The following is a 19860-nucleotide window of genomic DNA, read 5'->3' on the forward strand; positions in this document are numbered from 1 at the left end:
TGATGAACCTATTTGCAGGGCAGCAGTGGAGATGCAGACATAGAGAACACACTCGTGGACACAGTGGGGGAAAGAGAGGGAGGGACAGACTGAGAGAGTAACATTGAAAACATACACATTACCATATATGAAATAGATAACCGGTGGGAATTAGTCATATGACACAGAGAGCTCAAACCCAGTGCTCTGTAATAGCTTAGAGGAGTGGGATGGGGTGGGAGGTGCGAGGGAGTTTCAAAAGGGAGGGGACATAAGCTATACCTATGGTTCATTCTTATTGATGTGCGGCTGAAACAAACACAATACTGTAAAGTGATCATCCTCCAATCAATAGGAAATACATTTAATTTTAAAAAGACATAGAGAAGGAAAGAGAAGCAAAAAAATACTATAGGCCTTGAATTGGGATCTGTGTGGGACCACAGGGACATCAACCTGCCTGTAACAGCACCTGTTCTTAGAAGACTGTGTTGGTAAGATAAGGTCATCTTAACTTCCTCCTGTTGGGACACAGAGTGATTGGCTTTTACTATCACCGAGGCATCAATTCAGGAGAAAGTGGAGCTTCTCTGCCAGGAGCCCAGTTGAGGAACCTGAGTGAGTACTCAATGCATTTATCCCAACCCTTGGATTTCAGCCCAGGAAATCTCAGGGAAGGACTGTCAGGTTGAGCATCTACTTCACTGCTTTATAGCAAGTGTAGGGGAGGGGAAATGTCTAGTCTGAAGGTGCAGCCACCAGTCAGCAAATGGAGAATGGTGCCCAGTGTTTTAAGGAGCCAAGGTAAGGACCTTGAATGATGATCCCAGTGAACTCGGGATGGAAAAAACCCTACTGAGCTCTCAGCACTGGGTATCCCCTTGGAGGGAGGTGGACTGAGGCATCCTTTCACTTGCTTCTGGATCATGTGGAGGTCTAAAGTGTCTGTATCAGAGTAGCAGAGAGAAGGGTGCCCAGGCTCCACCAGGACTTGACATGGTAATACTAAAGATGAGCTGAGAGGACCCCACTGCTGGGACCTGCTGTCACCGCAGTAAATCCAAAGCAGGGCTGAGAGGATGCAGAGGAAATGTCTAAGGCCTCTGTTCTTCCTCTGTGGGATTATGTGGGGACAGGCTGAGCAGGAAAACAGGAGGCTTGTGGGTTCCTAGGGCAGTGTCCTCAAGGACACCTGCAGAGGTGGCCTTTGATTAGGCCAAGGTAGAATCTCCCTGTTTTAAGGTGCTCATGTCACCTCATTCTCCATCCTCCAGGTGCCCCAATCTCCTGTCTACTGGCCCAGAATCCTGCCTGTAGTCCCTGACCACAGCCATCATGCCCCGTGGGCAGAAGAGTAAGGTCCGTGCTCGTGAGAAACGTCACCAGGCCCGGTCTGAGACCCGGGTTCTTCATGATCAGGCCACCACATCTCAGGGAGAAGAGACCACCTCCTCCTCCCTTCCTGATTCAGAGAGTGCTCCCTCAAGCTCGTCTGCTGCTGGCACCCCCAAGGGGCGTCAGGGAGCCCAAGGCACCACCAGTGCTGCTGCAGGTGCTATACCCAAAAGATCTGGTGGTGGTGGCACAGCACGTTCGAGATCTGGTGTAGGTGCCAGGGGCCAAGTTCAGGAACGTGAAAATTCCTCCCAGGCCTCAGCTGCTGCTGCGAGCTCTCACAGAGATCTTCTGACCAAGAAGGCACAGATGTTGGTGCAGCACATGCTGTATAAGTATAAGATGAGGGAGCTCATTAAGAGGTCTGAAATGCTGAAGGCAATCGGTAGAAGGTACATGAAGCAATTCCCAGAGATCCTCAGCAGGGCCTCTGAGCACATGGAGATTGTGTTTGGCCTGGTGCTGAAGGAAGTCAGACCCAACAGTCACTGCTATACCCTGGTGAGCAACCTAGATTTCAGCGACAGTGAGTCTATGAGAGGTGACTTGGGGCTGCCTAAGAATGGTCTTCTAATGCCTCTGCTGAGTTTCATCTACCTGAATGGCCCCCGTATCTCTGAGGAGCACATCTGGAAGTTCCTGAATATTCTGGGCATCTATGATGGAAGAAGGCACTTCATCTTTGGAGACACCAGGAAGCTCATCACAGAAGATCTGGTGCGGGAAGAGTACCTGGAGTACCGCCAGGTGCCTGGCAGCAATCCCCCTCGCTATGAGTTCCTCTGGGGTCCTAAAGCGCTTACAGAAACCAACAAGAATAAAGTCATGGAGTTTTTGGCCAAGGTCAATGATACAGTCCCTGATGCCTGCCTGGCGCAGTATGAGGAGTCTTTCAGACAGGAAGTAGAGAGCACTGGGGCCAGAGCTGCAGCCAGGGTTGGCACTTCTGCCTCGGGCATGGCTGGCACTTCTGCCTCGGCCATGGCTGGCACTTCTGCCTCGGGCATGGCTGCCACTTCTGCCCCAGGCATGGCTGGCAATTCTGCCCCGGGCATGGCTGGCACTTCTGCCTCAGGCATGGCTGGCACTTCTGCCTCGGGCATGGCTGGCACTTCTGCTTTGGGCGTGGCTGGCACTTCTGCCTTGGGCATGGCTGGCACTTTTGCTTCGGGCATGGCTGGCATGTCTGCCTGGGTTACTGCATGCATGTCTGCCTCGGTCTGGGATGGCCCTTCTGCTGCAGCCCAGGCTGAGTATCTTGCCTCAGCCAGGCCTGGCATTTCTGCTGCAGCCAGTGCTGGCCCTTCTGCTTCGGCCAGTGTGCACGCTAGGGCCGTATCCAGCCACTCATCTCGCCCCTAGTGTGGTCTGAAGGCCGTTCTTCACTTTGTGGTCAGAAAAGCCTGTCAACCTGTGTTCCTGTGATTTCTCCACCCTCCTCCTCGTTTTTAGTTCTTTGTTTTTTCAACAGAAAGTTTATTTAGGTTCATGATACAAGTATTTGAGTAAAATGGGTCACACACACTTTGCTGTTTGTCAAATTGATGAGTAACAATTTTGTTTTTTGAAATGCATATTGGAAATCCTCATATCACTTTTGTGATCCCGGATGAGAATAACATCACTTTAGGATAAGAATATCCTTAGAAATGTGAAAGACACCACACTAATAGAAGCTCAGAACACAGATACATAGAGAGATAGCCAAAAGTTCTTCAATTTTTGGTTTGCTTTACTCTGTTTAGTCTCCCTTTTTGTAAATATAAAAGATATATGCTTGGATCTGCTTATGGTTTTCAAGATTGTTTGAAAATACAAATTAAAGCAAATGATTTATTTGTGGCTCTTCTTTTACACAAACATTAATTGAGCATCTGCTTTTAAGAAGTCTTTCATGCCTGTACTGGCGATGTTTAGTCAAAGAAACTCCCAGTTTCTGCCCATTCAATTATAGTTTCCAGGGAAGCTGTCATTCTATGGAAGAGGCTGAGAGACTCTCTACTTCAAGAAGAACAAAAACGAAGCAGGGTAAAGAGTGGGTGGAGAGAATATATTACTTTGGTTTCATTGCTAAGCAGAATTTTGGCTGATTGGGGAGGTTGGGTCATTTTATTTTTTCTTTTGGTTAGAACGCTGCATAGTTTCTGACATCTGATAGATGCAAAAAAAGAAAAGAAACCCAGCTGATGTAACATCTGAGGTCAAGATCATCATAATAACTGCGATTGCCCCTAATTTCTCAATAGAGACAGGTGCTGTGACAGATGCTTTCCATAAATACCTGACAAGGCAGGGTTTATCAAACTCACTTCACAGTGGAGAGCCCAAGGCTCATAGAGTTAGAGTTTGGTTTTGTGCCAAAATACTTAAGGCTGGTAAATGACAGAGCTAGGACTAGACTGCTCTAAACTACTGTAGCGTACATACTGTTGTTCTCCCCCCACCCTGAGACATACCCTTGTCTTGTCTTTTAAACAAGTACTTTTAACATTTGATATTTCATTTCCCTTGTGGCTCAGCTGGTAAAGAATCCTCCTGCAATGTGGGAGACCTGGGTTTGATCCCTGGGTTGGGAAGATCCCCTGGAGAAGGGAAAAGCTACCCACTCCAGTATTCTGGCCTGGAGAATTCCATGGACTCCATGGACTGTACAGTCCATGGGGTCACAGAGTCAGACGTGACTTTCACTTTCACATGGTAATTCTCTCTTTTGGACTTCCCTCATGGCCCAGGGAAGTCCAGATGGTAAAAGCCTCTGCCAGCAATGCAGGAGACCCTATTTAGATCCCTGGGTTGGGAAGATCCCCTGGAGAAGGAAATGGCAACCCACTCCAGTACTCTTGCCTGGAAAATCTCATGGACAGAGGAGCCTGATAGGCTATAGCCCATGGGGTCACAAAGAGTCGGACGACTGAGCAACTTCACTTTCACTTCTCACTTGTCCTTTTTCTTATTTATTTATTTGGCTGTGCTAGATCTTAGTTGCAGCACATGGGGTCTACTTCCCTGACCAGGGATCGAACCTGGGCCCCCTGCATTGGGAGCCTGAGGTATTAGCCACTGGACCACCAGGAAAGTCCCCACCCTGTAACTTTTATTTCAGTGTTTTTCTCAGTACTTCGAAATTTGTCCTAGGTGATAAAAAAGAATGTCCTTGTGCTCAAGCTACTGCATCAGAATGTGTAGCCAGAGCAGTAAGAATACTAAATATATTTAACCAGAAATGCATATCCCTTATTCAGTACTCATAGATAAATGAAAGAGACGATATTCAGTGACAGTATTAGCATGTGCATTGGCCATGTTAGATAAGCTCTGAAGACCAAGGGCTCTCCATATCATGCTTACAGTCTCTTGTCTGTAGAAAGTAAATCTACCAGAACAGAAATGACATGAGAATCTTCCCCTGGCTGATGAGACAGATTTATGTACTTTTTTCCTCTGATGGATGACCACCTATCCTGGAACTCCTGCCTTGGGCTGTAGCTTCTCCATCTCCTATCACTCCTGGGACAGGGACCCATTCATTCTCCATAGCATTGCAGAGCAAACACAGTTCAAAAGTTTGCAGAGATGTGGAATTTCCCCAGAAGCCTTTAATCCAAGACACAGAAAGCAACATGAGGGCCCCATGTAGGAGGATTGAGGAGAGCAACACCCCAGAATATGGAGGTTGGTCACTGGAACAGCACTCCCAACTGCTCTCAGTCACAGGGGATCTCAGAACTGTTGGGCTAAGCATGGCCTCGCTTATTCTTCAGGCTTCTCAGAGACCTAAGAAACTTGGTCTTGGTGCAGAGTTCTGAGGTTGGTAGAGGAGAGAGGATCAATCTCTCAGAAATGACAGTGATTAACCTGAATGAGGGTGATGGAAAGATGCAGCCCCATAGTAGGAACCTGTAAAGATATACTTGTCCTTATTGGCAAGTATATGAAGTTCAGAACAATCCGGGCTGCTTTCAACTCAGGACTTTCAACTCAGGTCCCAGGAAGGTAGGGATTTTAGGAATCAGCAGAGCCCTCAGCCTCAGATCAGCAGAGAATAGAGCCCCAGGAAGGGTGCAGAGTCAAAGTGAAGACTCAGGGTGTGGATATGGAAGCCCCTCGACTCACAGCCGACAGGACTACACTTAGCTCATCTTCTCCAGTTAGCCCTGGGAGGCATAGGTAAGTGCTGGCCAGCTCAAGGGCCCCGTGACTTCTGCCTGGTTGGTGTCAAGGAGATGAGGACCTTGGTTTATAGGCGGGCTGTTCATCCGAGAGTGGAAATCCCAGGTATGACAGTGTCACACTCTTGTGTGAGGAGTGTGGCAGGCAACTACCCCATTACAATAAATTCTTAGAAAGCCCTGCAAATGTAATGGGCCCTGGGAGGGAACAGGCAGGGCTTTCAGACTAAGTTTATCCCTTATTTTCTGAAGGTGAATGGCTTCAGGGCCTTAAAGTCCTTGGGCTAATGGGGAGGCCTCATTTAGCTGATGTAGGGTACCCAGTTCCTAATAGGGTTCAATTGATGGCACTGACTGACAATGAAGGATCCCTCTCAGAAAGAAGGGGGCCACGGAGGGCACTGTCCCTGTTAGGTCTTAGACTGTGCCACTTAGGCCTGGTGACATGGTGAGTCCTACTCACTTCCTCCCAGAGGATCACATGGAGGTAAGGAATCTCATCCTGATCAAACAGAGCGACCACAGGTCAGCAGAAGGATGATTTCCAGTTTGTACCAGAGGGTAAGGACCCTGATGACTGAAAAGACCATCCATCTCAAAACAATGGGGGCAGAACACATTGCTTCCACTACTGTTAGCCTCGGAAGACCACAGCCTGTTGTGGCCCGATGAGGCAAACTCCACTTCTTCCTTGGGGGTCTCGGAATTGGGGGCCTGAGGGGAGAAGCTTTAAGGCAAGTCAGGGAATATTTCCAGTTTGTGAATATTTCCAGGTTATTTCCAAGTCAGGGTGAGGATGGTAAAACTGTTTAAACATACATACCAGGATGGCCACAGAGAATCTTCCCTACTGTCAGGCTAGAAGGCCACAGGTAGAGTTGTCAGGCAAAGGGGCCCTTTAGCTCTGACCGAAGAGTAGCAGGAAAGTTAGGATTCTGGTCTGATGGTGGTGGTCCCATGTCAACAGAGGGGGGAGTCTTGGGCTTGGCTGAGAGTCAAATTTGGGACCCTGAGAGGAACCACCTGTCATCCTCAAGGAGCTTGCCACAGCTTTCATTCTTGTGAGACTATGGGGAGGGGTGGCTAGATAAGGCCACTCTGATTTCCTCCTCCAGGCTCACAGGGAGGTATTGGTCTTACTATGAGGAGATAGGCCTCAGGTCAAGAAGGAGGGGATTCCCCAGGCCCCACCAGAAGTCAAATTGTGAAGCTCGAGTGGAGACTGAGGGGTCTTCTCATCCCTGAATAGAGGGTACAAAGGAGAGTCCTGCCCTCCCCTTTGATGTCAGTTCTAGAAAGCTCAGGGGAAGACTGTCAGGCAAGGCTCTCCCTCACTTCTTTATACCAGGCCTTCTTCTTCTTGTTGAATTGCTAAGTCATGTCTCACTCTCTTGTGACTCCATGGACTGTACCCCGCCAGGCTCCTTTGTCCATGGGATATTCCAAGGAAGAATTCTAGGCTGGGTTGCCATTTCCTCCTCCAGGGGATCTTTCTGACCCAGAGACTGAGTCTGTGTCTCCTGCAGCTCCTGTATCTCAGGCGGATCCTTTACTGCTGAGCCACCAGGGAAGCTCGATATCAGCCCTAAGGGAGGTCAGATCTTTGTTGGAAAGTGCAGGCACCAGTCATGAGAAGGGAGGGATATGGTGCCTGCCAGGCCCTGTGGCAGATGCTTTACAGTTACCACCACATGCCACCAGTCTTTCCAGACAGGGCTTGTCAAACTCCCTTCACAGTTAAAGAGCCCAAGGCTCTCTCAGTTTAATGATGTGACAAACTTTTCCATGGCTGGTAAGTGACATAGGCCCTTGATCTGAGTTAGTCTAAAGCTCACCCTCTCACTCCTGCAAGCCTGAGCTGACCTTGTATCCTTAATTCCCTTCTTATTCTCATTACTGTGAAATGTATTGGAAGCAATAAGAAGAAAGACTCTGAGGTCGAACTATTACATTGTAATACATAGCCAGAGCAATAATAATAATAATGCCAAAACAAATGTGACATATGAAGAGAGGAAAAAAGAGATAATATTTGCTGGCAATAAGATCATCTATGCATACATATGAGGTTTCAAATAAGTTTAAAGATCAAGGACTCACAAAACAATCATCACATAACCATTTTTTTGTATAAAAATATCTATTAGATCTAAAATATAAACTTTATTTATTAGAACAGAGGTTGCCTGAGAAGTCTGGCTGAAGGACAGACGGCCAGGTTACCACATTTTGTTTCTCTCACAGGTCTCTACCTGGGCCCCTTATTTATGCCATGGATTTCCCATCTCTTATCACTCCTAGGACAGGGACTCCTTCTCTGCAAGGTTTGGAGTAGGGAAACTGATCAGGGCTTTTCAGGGATGTGGCATTTCCTAAGAAGCCTTTAATCAAAGGGCCAAGGGCTTATAGGGGGACACCCATACATCTGGACTGAGGAAAGCACACCCAGGAATATTAGGTATAAGAAGGATCCAGGGAGAGACCTCAAGTTGAACATCTCTTTTGTCTGTTGTCACAGTATAGTTGTCAGGGACTTGAAACCTTTTGTCTAAGGAGGACAATCTCAGGTCAGAGTAGGAATTGTCAAATATATATGTGAAGCCCCTTAATAAGAAGTGAAAGAAATAGCCACCCAGAACCGCTGGGGTTCTGTAGTGTCCACTTGCTGCTGTCAGCCCTCGGAGGTCCTGAATTCCATCATAGGATGAGGTAGAGAGAGGCCTTGAGAGCTGAGAGAGAGTGCTACTGCCATGGGCAGGGCACGTTCCAGATCTAAGTCCTCCAGCTCCTCCCACATAGTGACATCCAGGGCAGATCCTTCATCTTGAGGTTGAAAAGAGAAGTAAGTATTCCAAGTAATTGAGTGCCAAGATGGAGCTTAAGGGAATACATTTTATGTCTTTTTTTGTTCTTGCTTGACCTCAGTAACTGGGATATGTATCTTTTTCTGCTTAGGGCTTTCTTTTTCATAGTATTGAAATATTCTTCCTTGTAATTGAAGGTTTCTTTGACTCCCGTATCTGTGTTTATGAACAAAGTATATCCCATTTATTACTGTTTTTCAGTATAAAGCTTTTGGTATTTTCTATAATGAATCAGATAATGAATCAGAAATCCTTGAATCTCTGTGATTCAGAGAAAGATAACATGTCAAAAGTATTGGGAGTTTCTTGCCAATGTGAATGAAGACTAAGTGAAATTGTTGTTATCAGGAAATAAAGAAAAGGGTCTTGACTGTGTGGCATCTGCAATACAGTGGAACAGGAATTCCCAGCCCCTGTTTCCCCTCAGCAGCCCAGATTTTAAAATTGTATAAGTAACAAAATACCTTTATAGAAGGTCTAGAACCCAATTAAGAAATTGCAGTACCACAGGTAAGCATAAAACTTAGATCAGCTGCACTTGCAATGCATAAGCCCAGTGATTTGACTCTATTGGCATCACCCCCTGTCTCGGGCTGGTACAGCTTGGTACCAAAAGAGATTGCGACCTTTCCTGGTAGGGCAAAGTGACAGTGGGGTGAATGTTTTGAGTGTACAGGAAACTGTTAGTACTAAGAAAGGTATTCAAGAAAGGTGCAGGACACAAAATAACACAGAAAAGTGAGTTGTGCTTCTAAATACTGACAACAAACTATCTGAAAAAGAAATTAAGAAAACAGTTCTATTTAAAATATGTCAAAAAGAATAAAATACTTAGAAATAAATTTAATCAAGGAAGTGAAATGTCTATACACTGAAGGCAACAAGACACTGATGGAACAAATTGGAAAAGACACAAATAAAAAGATGTCCCAAGTATATGGATTGGAAGAAGTCATACTGTTCAAATATCCATACTGCCCAAAGTGATCTACAGACTTAATGTACTGTGTGTCATAATTCCACTGGAATTTTCCAGAGAAATAGAAATGCTAAAATTCTTATGAAACCACAAAAGACCTTGGATAGACAAAATAACGTTGAGAAAGACGAGCAAAGGTGGAAGCCTGGCTCTTCTTGCCTTTGTTCAAGACAATATGATACCAGCATATACATAGATACACAGACCAATGGAACATAATAGAGCCTAGAAACACAACCATGCACATATAGTCAAGTAATCTTTGACAAAGGCACAAAGAATACACAGTGAAAAAGATAGTATCCTCAGTCAACAAATAGTGTTGAGAAAACTGAATATTTGCATGAAAAGTATCAAACTGGAGTCGTATCTTACATCATACTCAAAAAATGCAAAATGGATTTAAGACTTAAAAATGAGATCAGAAACCTTAAAACAGTTAGAAGAAAACATAGGGGAGAACTCTTTGTCGTTTGTCTTGGCAATGTTCTGGGGATTTTAGTTTTTTTGTTGTTGTTGTTGTTCTTTTAAATTTGACAACAGAAACACAGGCAAGAAAAACAAAAATAAATGGCACTACATCAAATTAAAAAGATTCTGTATAGCAATGGAAACAATCAACTAAATGAAAAGGTGGAATAGGAGAAAAAGTTTGCAAGCCATATATCTGATAACTTAATATAAAAGGAACTCAGACAACTCAATAACAGACTAATTAATTGAAAATAACTAAAAAAGGAGCAAAGAACATAAATATTTTCCAAAGAAGACATACAAATGCCCAACAGCTATATGAAAAGGAGCTCAGCATCACTAACCACCAGAGAGATGATAATCCACACCACAGTAAGAGATCACCTCATACCTGTTGGGAGAGCTATTATCAAAAACCAAGTGATAACACGTTTTGGCAAGGGTGTTGAAAAAAGGGAACCTTTGCACACAGTTGCTGGGAATATAAATTGTCACAGCCACTATGGAAAAGAAGTGTGGAGGTTCCTCAGAAAATCACAACTGTAACTATCCTACGACTCAGCATTGCCAATTCCTTGTATGTAGTCGACCCTTGAACAACACAAATTTCAACTGTGCAGGTCCACATATAGATGAATTTTTTTCAATAAATACATTGGAAAACTATTCAGAGGTTTGAGATGACTTGAAAAAACAGGTGACTCGCATATCCTAGGAATATAAAAAGATTAAGAAAAAGCTGTCATGAATGCATAAAATTTATGTAGATACTAGTCTATTTTATCACTTCATGGGAAATAGATGGGGAAACAGTGTCAGACTTTATTTTTTGGGGCTCCAAAATCACTGCAGATGGTGACTGCAGCCATGAAATTAAAAGACGCTTACTCCTTGGAAGGAAAGTTATGACCAACCTAGATAGCATATTCAAAAGCAGAGACATTACTTTGTCAACAAAGGTCCGTCTAGTCAAGGCTATAGTTTTTCCTGTGGTCATGTATGGATGTGAGAGTTGGACTGTGAAGAAGGCTGAGCGCCAAAGAATTGAGGCTTTTGAACTGTGGTGTTGGAGAAGACTCTTGAGAGTCCCTTGGACTGCAAGGAGATCCAACCAGTCCATTCTGAAGGAGATCAGCCCTGGGATTTCTTTGGAAGGAATGATGCTAAAGCTGAAACTCCAGTACTTTGGCCACCTCATGCAAAGAGTTGACTCATTGGAAAAGACTCTGATGCTGGGAGGGATTGGGGGCAGGAGGAGAAGGGGACGACAGAGGATGAGATGGCTGGATGGCATCACCGACTCAATGGACGTGAGTCTGAGTGAAATCTGGGAGTGTGTGATGGACAGGGAGGCCTGGTGTGCTGTGATTCATGGCGTAGCAAAGAGTCAGACATGACTGAGTGACTGAACTGAACTGAACCATAAAATATACACAAATATGAAAATATTAAATTTATCAAAAGTTATGCACGCGTGCACACACACACACACACACACACACACACTTATGGACCATGAATAGCACTATTCGTCCCTGATGAGCAGTTTCAGTAGTAAATTGTGATCTCAAAAAACTGACCACCGATGGTTTTCAGGTAGTTCTCATTGTGTTTACTATGATATATTGTAAACCTTGAATAACATGATAGGACTCATATGAAGTGCCCCTAGTGGTGCTGGAAGTGCTCTTAAGAAGCAGAGAGAAGTCACGACATTATGCAAAAAAGTTGAATTGCTTGTTGTGTACCACAGTGTGGGTCTGCAATCGTGGTTGCCACCATTTCAAGATGAATGAATCCAGCATAAGGACCACTGTAAGAAAAAGAACAGGAAATTTAAGTGCAGCTACACCAGCAGGTGTGAAAACCTTGTGCTTCTTGTGAACTACATTTTTATCTTGTGTTTAAAATATAGCTTGTATGTGGGTGCAAGATTGCAATAAGCAAGGCATACCTATAGACTCTAATATGATTGAAGAAAAATAAAAGTCATTATGACAACCTAAAGCAAAAGGCGGGTGTGAAGGATCTAAAGCTGGAGAATTTAATGGCAGCAAAGGATGGCCTGACAAATTTAGAAAGAGGTTTGACTTAAAATATCAAAATAATAGGAGAAGCAGCTCTTGCGAAATCAACAGGCAACAGATGTGTTCCCAGATGCCATTAAGAAAATCACTGGGTATTAGCTCTTCACGGGATAGCTATCCCAGAGTCTGGGTTGCTATCTCAATTTAGTTCCCTCAGATTGCCCTCGGGGCATTCAGACACGGGGTCCTTACCCTAAGCAATGCAGCCTGTGCCTCCCTGTCAAGCCCCCCCGCCCCGCCGCCCCCCTACCTTGCTAGTGGCAGACGTGAGTGTCTAGGCTGCTGCTCCACTGGGAGTTGCCGTTAGGCATGTAATCTGTGGGTTTTAATTATTTATGTATGTATTTTTTTTTCCTCCCGATTATATTTCCCTCTAAGATTCCTAGGCTCACCACAGACCCGCCAGTGAGAGTGTTTCGTGGTGTTCAGAAACTACTCTCTTTAAGATTCCCTTCCCGGGATGGATTTCCATCCCTACCTCTTTTATCTCTATGTTTATCTTTTATATGTTGTCCTACCTCCTTTTGAAGACAATACACTGCCTTTGTAGGTTCCTGATGTCCTCTGCCCGCGTTCAGAAGTTGTTTTGTGGAATTTTCTCAGCATTCAAATGTTCTTTCAATGAATTTGTAGGGGAGAAAGTGGTCTCCCCATCCTATTCCTCTGCCATCTTAGGACTGCCCCTTGAAACATGGGATCCTAATACCACAACCAGGGTTTGAACTCATACCCCTTACACTGGAAGCACAGTTTTGTTTTCTGTAATTTGAACGTTTATTTTTTGCTTGGGGATAGCCAATTAAGAATATTGTGACAGTTTCAGATGAACAGTGCAGGGACTCACCCATACATAGACATGTATCCACTCTCCCCCAAACGATCCTACCATCAATATTGCCACATAGCACATAACCAAAATAATTAAGAGAGATAAAGGAGAGAAAGAGATAATGCTCACTAACCATATGATTATCTGCATGTGCAAATTCAGACACCCTCAAGTTATCAAGGGCTTACAAGATTATCAGGTGCTATGCTTCTATGTAGAAAGTAAATACTTAATTTTTTTAATTAAAAATATTTATTTTTGGCTGCTCTGAGTCTTAGCTGTGACACTCGGGATCTTTGTTACCACATGAAAGCTCTTTAGTTGTGGCATGTGAAAGTTTTAGTTGTGGCACATGAATTCTTAGTTCTGGTATGTGGGATCCAATTACCTGACCAGGGATTGAACCTGGGCCCCCTTCACTGGGAGTACAGAGTCATAACCACTGGACCAACAGGAGGGTCCTGAAAGTAAAGATTTTAGAACCACCCTAAATCTGGTGGCTCAGAAAGTAAAGAATCCACCTGCAATGTGGGAGTCCTGGGTTTGATTCCTGGGTTTGGTACATCCGCTGGAGGAGAGCAACTCACTCCAGAATTCTTGCCTGGAGAATCCCCATGGACAGAGGAGCCTAGCAGGCTACAGTCCATGGGGTTGCAAAGAGTAGGACATGACTGAGCAACTAAGCACACACCCAAAATCTGGCTGAGGAGAAGAAATATATCAGCTCTTTTTCTCTGACAGCATACCATCTGTCCTGAGTTCCTTGATTTGTGCTGCATTTTCCTAATCTTACATCACTTTTGGGACTGAGACCCGTTTTCTTCAAGATTTGCTAGAGGGTAATTGCTCAAGTGTTCGTAGGAATATGCATTTCCCAGGAAGCCTTTAATCAAGCAACAGAAGCTGATATCAGAACTCCATAAAAGAGGACTGTGGAGACAGTGACTCCTGATTATAGTGGTCACCCAAACAGCTATCTTAGATCAGTAGAAGGAGCAGTCTCAGGCTGTGGTAGATGTAGTAAGGATGCTGAGCAAGAGGAATCCAGAAGGACTCGAGTTGCATCCCTGCTGCCTGTTTTCAGAGGCCCTTCTGGACTACGATCACATGAGGGTCACCCTGACTTCCAACTTGGAATTCTCAAGACTAGGACCTTGATGTAAGACAGGTAGCTTCACAAAGCAGAGAGTGGAGTTACAGGGTTCGTCCCGTGTCAATGTGAGGACGTGAAAGTGCACTCACAGTAGCACACACTGCATTGAAGGAGGCCCTGGAAAATCTCTGTCGCTGTGCTCCCCAGGAAGCTCAGGGCACAGATGTCAGGTTGATTTTCAGTCTGGAAATTCTCAGTGAGGTGAGGCCTCTGTCTAATAGGATCAGCCTAGTTTCGTGGGTGGACGAACCTAAGCCCAAGCAGGACCTCAGATGACAATGCTGAGTGTTAGCGGGGACGCCTGGAGAGGGAGCCAAACAGCATTCTGTAAATTCTTAGCTCTGAGAGACCCAGAACAGCTACTTCTAAGTGGTCCCCACATTCCACCTGTGTGAACTCAGGGAGGACAAGGCCTTCTCTAGCAGGATAGGGCCCCAGATCTGCAGAGGGGTGTCATCTTGACCATAACCGGACTTAAGGTGAGGACGATCAGTGCTAATGAGAGGATCTCCCCAGAACAGTGCTCCGATTCCTTCCACTAGGGACTTGGGTTGGAGAAGGAAATGGCAACCCACTCCATTGTTCTTGCCTGGAGAATCCCAGGGACGGGGGAGCCTGGAGGGCTGCCATCTATGGGGTCGCACAGAGTCGGACATGACTGAAGCAACTTAGCAGCAGCAGTAGCAGGGACTTCCGAAGGCAAGGGCTTTGTTTGGGGGCTGTAGGACTTGGGTTCATAGATGGATGCGTTTGGGGCTCTGATAAACTGCTCACGTAGGACCCTGAGAGAGAATCCAGAGACGGATGAATATTGAGCTACCGGGCTTCCCGTAGCATGCTGCCCTTGCGGTCGACCCCAGACGACCTCACGTAGGGCCCTACGCAGCTCCCCTCCACTTCCGGTTCGAAGGCGAGGAGCTCGGCCAGTAACCGCAGCAACCGTTTGGCGGAGACTTAGTGTCCAGGACTCGTCTGGAACCAAGGTGAGGACCTGAATGGAGCTGAAGGGACTTTCCCAACCCTCCCAGTAATAAAAGTGACCCATCCACATCCCACCCCTGTGATATGGCTCTTGTGGGCCCCTCAGAGCTATCAGCTGAATGTGGTCTAGAGTTTCTCAGGCTAAGGCGTTGGTCTGTGGGGGTAGGCCCAGATTCTACCCCGGAGGAGGTCTAGGACCTAGATTATGGCCCTGAGGGCTGAGGAGCAGAGTTCGACACTGCAAGAGGGCCTCACTGAGCGACTCCCCTATACTTAGCTCTAGGAGGCCTCAGGTAAGCTGGCCAACTGTGGTGCCCCCTGGTGTCCACTGGAGGTGGTTTTGGTGAAGTGAGAAACTTGCTCTAACAGAATAAACCCAGTTCAACAAAGGGAGCTAGTCTGCAACATGATTCATGGTTGTGACGCTGAGTAAGAAACGGGGCCACATAAAGCACCAGCCCTGTTTTCAGGCCTGGGAGAATCAGGCGTTTTGACATGACTTTTCCCGGGACATCTCAGGGAAATGAGCAACCAGGTCAAAGTGGTAGCCTTAGGTTATTAAGGGAGGGTTTCAGATTTGCCAGGGGTCATGGTGAGAACCTCGGGGGCCGTGGATATGTTCCACACCACATCATTCGGACCAAATCCTCCCTGACGTCATCCCTGGCAGACCTCAAGAATACATGTCAGTCCCCACTGTGGGCTAAGGAGTGGTCAGCTAAGGCAGTGGTGAACAGAGGGAGAGCTCTTAGACCCTGTCATGTGTCAAATGTAGACCTTGGATACTTCTATGTCCTGGCTGTTGTAAATAGTGCTGCAGTGAACATTTGAGTACAAGTGTCTTTTTCAGTTAGTTTTCTCAGGATATATCCTCCGTAATGGTACTGTTGGCTCATGTGGTAGTTTTATTTCTAGTTTTTTATGCAGAGTGAATTAAGTCAGAAAGAAGAAAGCTAATATCATGTATTAATGCATATATATGGAATCCAGAAAGATGGTACTGATGAACCTCTTTGCAGGACAGCCTGGCTCTGCAGACATAGAGAACACACTGGTGTAAACAGTGGGGGAAGGAGAGGGAGGGACAGTTTGAGAGAGTTACATTGAAAATGTACACATTACCATATGTAAAATAAATAACCACTGGGAATTAGTTTTATGACTCAGGGAGCTCAATGCCAGTGCTCTAACAGCTTAAGAGGGGTGGGATGGGGTGGAGGGGGGAGAGAGTTTGGAGAGGGAGGGGACATACAGTATACCTATGGCTGATTCATATTGATGTGGGGCAGAAAATAACATAATATTGTAAATATATTATCCTTCCATTAAAAATAAATTGTTTTAAAAAAGACATATAGAAGAAAAGAGGAGCAAAAAAAAAAAAAAAATTAACTTTGAATTGGGATCTTGGATGGGACCACAGGGACATCAACCTGCCTGCAACAGCTTCCATTCTTAGGAGACCGTGTTTGGGAAGATGAGGTCATCTTCACTTCCTCCTGTGGGGACACAGGGTGATTGGCTTTTACTATCAGACAGGTATCAGTTCAGGGGAAAGGGGAGGTTCTCTGGCAGGCGCCCAGTTAAGGAACCTGAGTGAGGACTCAGAGCATGCATCCCAACCCTTGGATTTCAGCCCAGGAAATCTCAGGGATGGGCTGTGAGGTTGAACATCTGCTTTACTGTTTTATACCAAGTCTAGGGGAGGGGAAATGTCTTGTCTGAAGGTGCAGCCACCAGTTAGCAAATGGAGAATAGTGCCCAGCGTTTTAAGGAGCCAAGGTAAGGACCTTGAATGATGATCCCAGTGAACTCAGGGTAGAAAAGACCCTACTGAGCTCTCAGCACTGGGTGTCCCCTGGGAGGAAGGTGGACTGAGGCATTCCTTCACTTGCTTCTGGATCATGTGGAGGTCTGAAGTGTCTGCATCAGAGCCAGAACTTGATGTGATAATACTGAAGATGAGCTGAGAGGACCCCACTGTCAGCACCTGGTGTCACCTCAGTAAATCCAAAGCAGGGCTGAGAGGATGCAGAGGAATAGTAAGGCCTCTGTTCTTCCTCTGGGATTCTCAGGAGACAAGCTGAGCAGGAAAACAGGAGCCTTGTGGGTTCCTAGGGCAGTGTCCTCAAGGACACTTGCAGAGGCGGCCTTTGATTAAGCCAAGGTAGAATCTCCCTGTTCTAACGTGCTCATGTCACCTCATTCTCCATCCTCCAGGTGCCCCTGTCTCCTGTCTATTGGCCCAGACCCCTGCCTGCGGTCCCTGACCACAGCTGTCATGCCTCGTGGGCAGAAGAGTAAGCACCGTGCTCGTGAGAAACGTCGCCAGGCCCGGGCTGAGATCCAGGGTCTTCATGATCAGGCTACCACGTCTAGGGGAGAAGAGACCACCTCCTTCTCCCCTCCTGATTCAGAGAGTGCTCCCTCAAGCTCGTCTGCTGCTGGCACCGCCACGGGGCCTCCGGGAGCCCAAGGCACCACCAGTGCTGCTGCAGGTGCTATACGCAAAAGATCTGGTCGTGGTGGCGCAGCACGCTCGAGATCTGGAGTAGGTGGCATAGCACGCTTGAAATCTGGTGGAGGTGCCGAGGGCCAAGTTCAGGGAGGTGAAAATTCCTCCCAGGCCTCAGCTGCTGCTGAGAGCTCTCACACAGATCTTCTGACCATGGAGTCAGAGAATTTGGTGAAGTACATGCTGTTAAAGTATAAGATGAGGGAGCTAATTAAGAGGTCAGAAATGGTGAAGGTTATCCACAGAAGGTACAAGGCGCAATTCCCTGAGATCCTCAGCAGGGCCTCTGAGCACATGGAGATGGTGTTTGGCCTGGTGCTGAAGGAAGTCAGGCCCAACAGTCACTGCTATACCCTGGTGAGCAACCTAGATCTCAGCGACAGTGAGTCTATGAGAGGTGACTGGGGGCTGCCGAAGAATGGTCTTCTGATGCCTCTGCTGGGTGTCATCTACCTGAATGGCCATCGTGCCTCTGAGGAGGAGGTCTGGAAGTTCCTGAATATTCTGGGCATCTATGATGGAAGAATGCACTTCATCTTTGGAGACACCAGGAAGCTCATCACAGAAGATCTGGTGCAGGAAGAGTACCTGGAATACAACCAGGTGCCTGGCAGTGATCCCCCTCGCTATGAGTTCCTATGGGGTCCTAAAGCTCTCACAGAAAACAGCAAGACGAAAGTCCTGCAATTTTTGACCAAGGTCAACGATTTGGTCCCTGATGCCTTACTGCCACATTATGAGGAGGCTTTGAGAGAGGAGGCAGAGAGAACCGGAGCCAGAGCTGCAACCGGGACCGGCCCTTCTGCCTCGGCCAGACCTGGCACTTCTGCTGCAGCCAGGGCTGGCACTTCAGCCTCAGCCAGGGCTGACATGTCTGCCTTGGCCAGTGGTGGCCCTTCAGCCTCGGCCAGAGATGGCACTTCTGCTGCAGCCAGGGCTGGCACTTCTGCCTCAACCAGTGCCCACTCCAGGGCCACATCCAGCCACTCATCTGGCCCCTAGTGTGGTCTGAAGCCCATTCTTCACTTTGTGGTTGGAAAAGCCTATCAACCTGTGTTCCTAATGTGCATCAATAACTTGTTGACTTTTTATTCCTCAATTTTCAATTTTTACTTTTTACAACAAAGTTTATTTTAGGTTCATGATAGAAGTATTTGAATTACGTGGGTCTCATGCTGTTTGCTGTTTGTCAGATTTAGGATTAAGAGTTTTGTTCTTTGAAATACATACTGGAAATCCTCAAATCACTTTTGTGATCCAAGATGAGAATAACTACACTTTAGGATAAGAATATCCATAGAAATATGCAAGACACCACACTAAGGCTCAGAACATAGATGCATAGAGAAATAGCTGAAAATTTGTCAATTTTTGGTTTGCTTTACTTACTCTCTGTTTAGTTTCCCTTTAAATAAATGTAAAAGATATATACTTTGATCAGATTATATTTTACAAGAATGTTTGAGAATATAAATTACAGCAAATGATTTATACGTGGTTCTTCTTTTACACAAACATTAATTGAGCATCTGCTTTTAAGAAAACTTCATGCTTGTACTGGCAATGTTTAGTCAAAAAAAAAAAAAAATCAGTGCATGCCTCTGCCCATGCAGTTATAGTTTCTCAGAGAAGTTGTCATTATTTGGAAGAGGCTGAGTTACTCTCTAAATCAGAAAGAACAAGAAAGAAGCAAGATAAAGAAGGGGTGGCGAGAACATATTACTTTGGTTTCATTGCTAAGCACAAGTTTGGCTGATTGGGGAGGTTGGATCTTTTTTTATTTTTTATCAGAACACTGCATAGTCCCTGACATCTCTTAGATGCCAAAAAAAAAAAAAAAAAAAAAAAAACCAGCTGATGTAACATCTGAGGTCAAGATAATCATAGTGATAACTGCTATTGCCCCTAATATCTCAATAGATACAGGCACCTTGCGTAATGCTTTCCATAAATACATATATTCCACCAATCCTACCAGACAGAGCTTATCAAACTCACTTTACAGTGGAGAGCCTGAGGCTTATAGAGTTAGAGTTTGGTTTTGTGCCAAAATACTTAAGGCTGGTAATTGACAGAGCTGGGACTAGACTCCTGCCCTAAACTAACATGAGCACTCATACTATTCTCTCCCCACCCTGAGACACACCCTTGTCTTTTTTTTAAACAAGTACTTTTGACATTTCATTTCCTTTTCCTTATTTATTTACTTTTTATTTATTTATTTATTTGGCTGTGCTGAATCTTATTTGCGGCACATGGGATTTACTTCCCTGACAAGGGATCGAACCTGGGCCCCCTGCATCGGGAGCCTGGGGTGCTAGCCACTGGACCACCAGGAAAGTCCCCACCCTGTATCTTTTATTTCAGTGTTTTTCTCAGCACTTCAAAATTTGTCCTAGGTGATAAAAAAAGAATGCCCTTGTGCTCAAGCTACT

At 45.7% G+C, this 19860-nt stretch overlaps 2 protein-coding genes across 9 annotated transcripts in view; both read left to right on the forward strand.

The window, feature by feature from the left end:
- LOC147340029 (melanoma-associated antigen B4-like) overlaps nt 1-3203 on the forward strand; it is a 113033-nt gene extending 109830 nt beyond the window's left edge. For 4 of the 8 annotated variants that reach the window (XM_086388364.1, XM_086388356.1, XM_086388358.1 and 1 more), the window contains one exon: nt 1254-3203. In XM_086388364.1, the coding sequence (XP_086244490.1) occupies nt 1315-2736 (1422 nt within the window). In that variant the 5' untranslated portion in view covers nt 1254-1314 and the 3' untranslated portion in view covers nt 2737-3203. Of the gene's footprint in view, nt 1-425; nt 598-1253 lie in introns of all 8 variants that reach the window. The other 4 variants (XM_086388357.1, XM_086388362.1, XM_086388360.1 and 1 more) reach the window with 3 other exon arrangements.
- LOC147340033 (melanoma-associated antigen B1-like) overlaps nt 1-18912 on the forward strand; it is a 41663-nt gene extending 22751 nt beyond the window's left edge. The window contains exon 2 of the mRNA XM_086388371.1: nt 17131-18912. Within this exon, the coding sequence (XP_086244497.1) occupies nt 17192-18427 (1236 nt within the window). The 5' untranslated portion in view covers nt 17131-17191 and the 3' untranslated portion in view covers nt 18428-18912. The remainder of the gene's footprint in view (nt 1-17130) is intronic.
- Nucleotides 18913-19860: the final 948 nt, after the last annotated feature.

The sequence above is a fragment of the Bos grunniens genome, chromosome X (assembly GCF_055505025.1).
Source record: "Bos grunniens cultivar Pamir isolate PY7600 chromosome X, Bosgru_T2T1.0, whole genome shotgun sequence".
Taxonomy (NCBI): domain Eukaryota; kingdom Metazoa; phylum Chordata; class Mammalia; order Artiodactyla; family Bovidae; genus Bos; species Bos grunniens.